At 49.3% G+C, this 2,484-nt stretch overlaps 1 protein-coding gene across 1 annotated transcript; it reads right to left on the bottom strand.

The window, feature by feature from the left end:
• Positions 1-792: 792 nt before the first annotated feature.
• Positions 793-2,163, bottom strand: LOC123108599 (protein LURP-one-related 8). Its single transcript, XM_044530355.1, has 2 exons — positions 1,801-2,163; positions 793-1,641 (listed from the first exon to the last, which is right to left on the bottom strand). Exons 1-2 carry the CDS (start codon positions 2,047-2,049, stop codon positions 1,270-1,272), a joined length of 621 nt encoding a protein of 206 aa, XP_044386290.1. The 5' UTR covers positions 2,050-2,163; the 3' UTR covers positions 793-1,269.
• Positions 2,164-2,484: the final 321 nt, after the last annotated feature.

Genomic DNA, 2,484 nt, shown 5'->3' with positions numbered 1-2,484 from the left:
CATTTTTCTTACAGTGTATGAACATTATAGAAAATAACTATTTTTTAATATATATATATATATATATATATATATATATATATATGTGTGTGTGTGTGTGTGTGTGTGTGTGTGTGTGTGTGTGTGTCTGTGTGTGTGTGTGTGTGTTTAGTATTTTTTTTAAAATATAAAAAAAATGACATACTCATTACATCAGCCTGACATATGGCTACTAGGCCGGTGTTCTAACCTGCTCCCTCTAAGCAAACCGAGCTACTGCGTCGCACGAAGCGAGACATAGCCCTGCGGCCTACATACCTCCTAGGAGGGCTCCCTGGATTGTGGCGGCCCTGGCGGCCGGGCCCCCTTCCCTTCCCCAAGGCCAGCCTGAATCCTTCGCAAAAAAAAAAGGCCGGCCTGAATCCTCACGTGCTAATGGTGATTCTATGAAAAAAATACTAAAAAATATGATTTTGTTTTGTTGTTCTTCTGGTATCCTGCCGGGGTTTTTGCGGTGTATTCATGTCTACGATTATGTTTATTGTACAGGTTGTTTACGGGTCATGACAGATTGTCCAAGTCGTCCATTCACAAACATTTTTTTTCTTCTGAAAACCTTGAGAAATCACACTAAAGGTTTGGTACAATTTAGCAACGACGGCTCTCTCCTTACCCTATCTTCTCCTACCTGCTGTTCTTCCTCCTCCCTCCTTCCCCAAATTCATGTATCTGAACTCGAATCATCTGTACTGGGTTAATTCGCGTGTGGAACCTAACAAGGAGTTTACAACATGAGCAGAAAACAGAGGGATGTATACAGTAATCACAATTTCCATTGAAGGAAACAAAAAGGATCGAATTTACGACTTCACATAGACCCACACCTATGCTACTCCCTCTGTTCCATGTTAAATGTCGCTGATTTAGTAGTACAACTTTATACTTAATATGGAACGGGGGGACTATCAAAAACACCTCTACATACTGAATCCAAAACATGGCAACATGGCACCACTCAGTAGAAATGCTTCCGCCGGTCATCTCCTTTGGCTCATTCATGATGAGGCCATTAATAGAACCGTGCGTGAAGCAAAAAAAAAATAAAAAAAATGGGTGCGTTGAGCAATGAAGCAACCACAAATTGCTTCCGAGCTACCCTCTCTTCTTTACTGTTCTCCTTTGGCTCATTCTTTACTGTTTTCTGTTGCATGAAATCATGGAAACTCTGTACACGGCAGAGTTGGCACGGCGGGGTGCTGCCTGCAAGTCGTGTCTGGATCGAGGCTTTAGTTAGGATGTGTTCATCTGATCCAGGAGTATGACCACGGCCATGGCCAGCGCCGGCTCGAAGTCTGGCTCCACCACCAGCCGGAACACGTCCAGGCCCACGGCGGCCTCCTTCCGGCACACCGTGGCCACGCGCTGCCGCTGATTGCCGCCGGTGCAGGCTAACATGTCGAGGCTGCGGCCGGCGTACGAGCCCTCCACATCGTACCGGCAGCCAGGCGCATCCCCAGTGCCGTCCAACGATCGCGGCGGCGACAGGCGAGCGAGGGACTTGGTCCGGAGCAGGCTCCTGTTCCGCCGCGCCGTGAACCGCCTCGGCGCCGGCTCGTCGCCGTCGCCGTCGTAGACGAGCCACTCCTCCGCCAGACTCAGCTTCTGCACCACCATCACGACGAGACCAACATCAAATTTGTGACCAGATCGGACCAAGAAATCAAGAAGGAACACCGGCACGGATCAAGTCAAACCAACAACTCCTAGTCCTACCTACACCCGGCCGGGAAACAGAGCAAACCAAGAACGATCGATACATACCTTGCGGCGGACGGTGAGGAGAGCAACGCCGTGGGCGTCCATGAGGACGACCTCGCGGGGCGAGCCGCGGGAGTGCGTCTCGACGCGGTACACGAGGTTGCCGTTGGTGTCAAACACGGTGAACCCCTTGCCGTTGAACAGCAGCGACCGGCGCCACACGGTGAGCGACACCGCCTCTCCCTTCTCCTCCGCCGCTGGTAGTGCCAGAGAAGCAGCAGCGACGTTGGGGTGCACCTTGATCTTGTTCATCGATGCAAGGAAGCTCCGGCGACGGGAGCTTGCTCGTGGTGTTGTATGCAGGAAGGGAGGCAGAGCAAGTCAAAGGGCCGGCCGGGGTAGGCGAGATAATGATATGAGAGGAGATTAGTGGTGTTGGGTGAGGTGAAACTGAGAATACTGTGGCGCCGTGGATTTATAGCACAGTATATGGGAATGCCCCTTGAGTTTCAGCTGCAACAAGGTTTCTTGTCAAATTAAAGTGGAATATGTGGGTCGGCAGCTCCGGAACAAACGAAACCGTGCTTCTCAACGGTTGAAACTAGGTTTCATCTCTGAGTATGAAAAACCCTAAGCAGCTCGATAGTATTGAAAGAAACTTTGCCATATAGTTTGTAGTTTTTTAATGTGTACCGAGAATGCTTTTTATTTGTTTTTCCATTAGTTTTAGTTGTTTTTAAGCATTTA

This window comes from Triticum aestivum, chromosome 5A (genome assembly GCF_018294505.1).
Source record: "Triticum aestivum cultivar Chinese Spring chromosome 5A, IWGSC CS RefSeq v2.1, whole genome shotgun sequence".
Classification (NCBI taxonomy): Eukaryota; Viridiplantae; Streptophyta; class Magnoliopsida; order Poales; family Poaceae; genus Triticum; species Triticum aestivum.
This window is presented reverse-complemented; position numbering and strand designations above follow the sequence as displayed.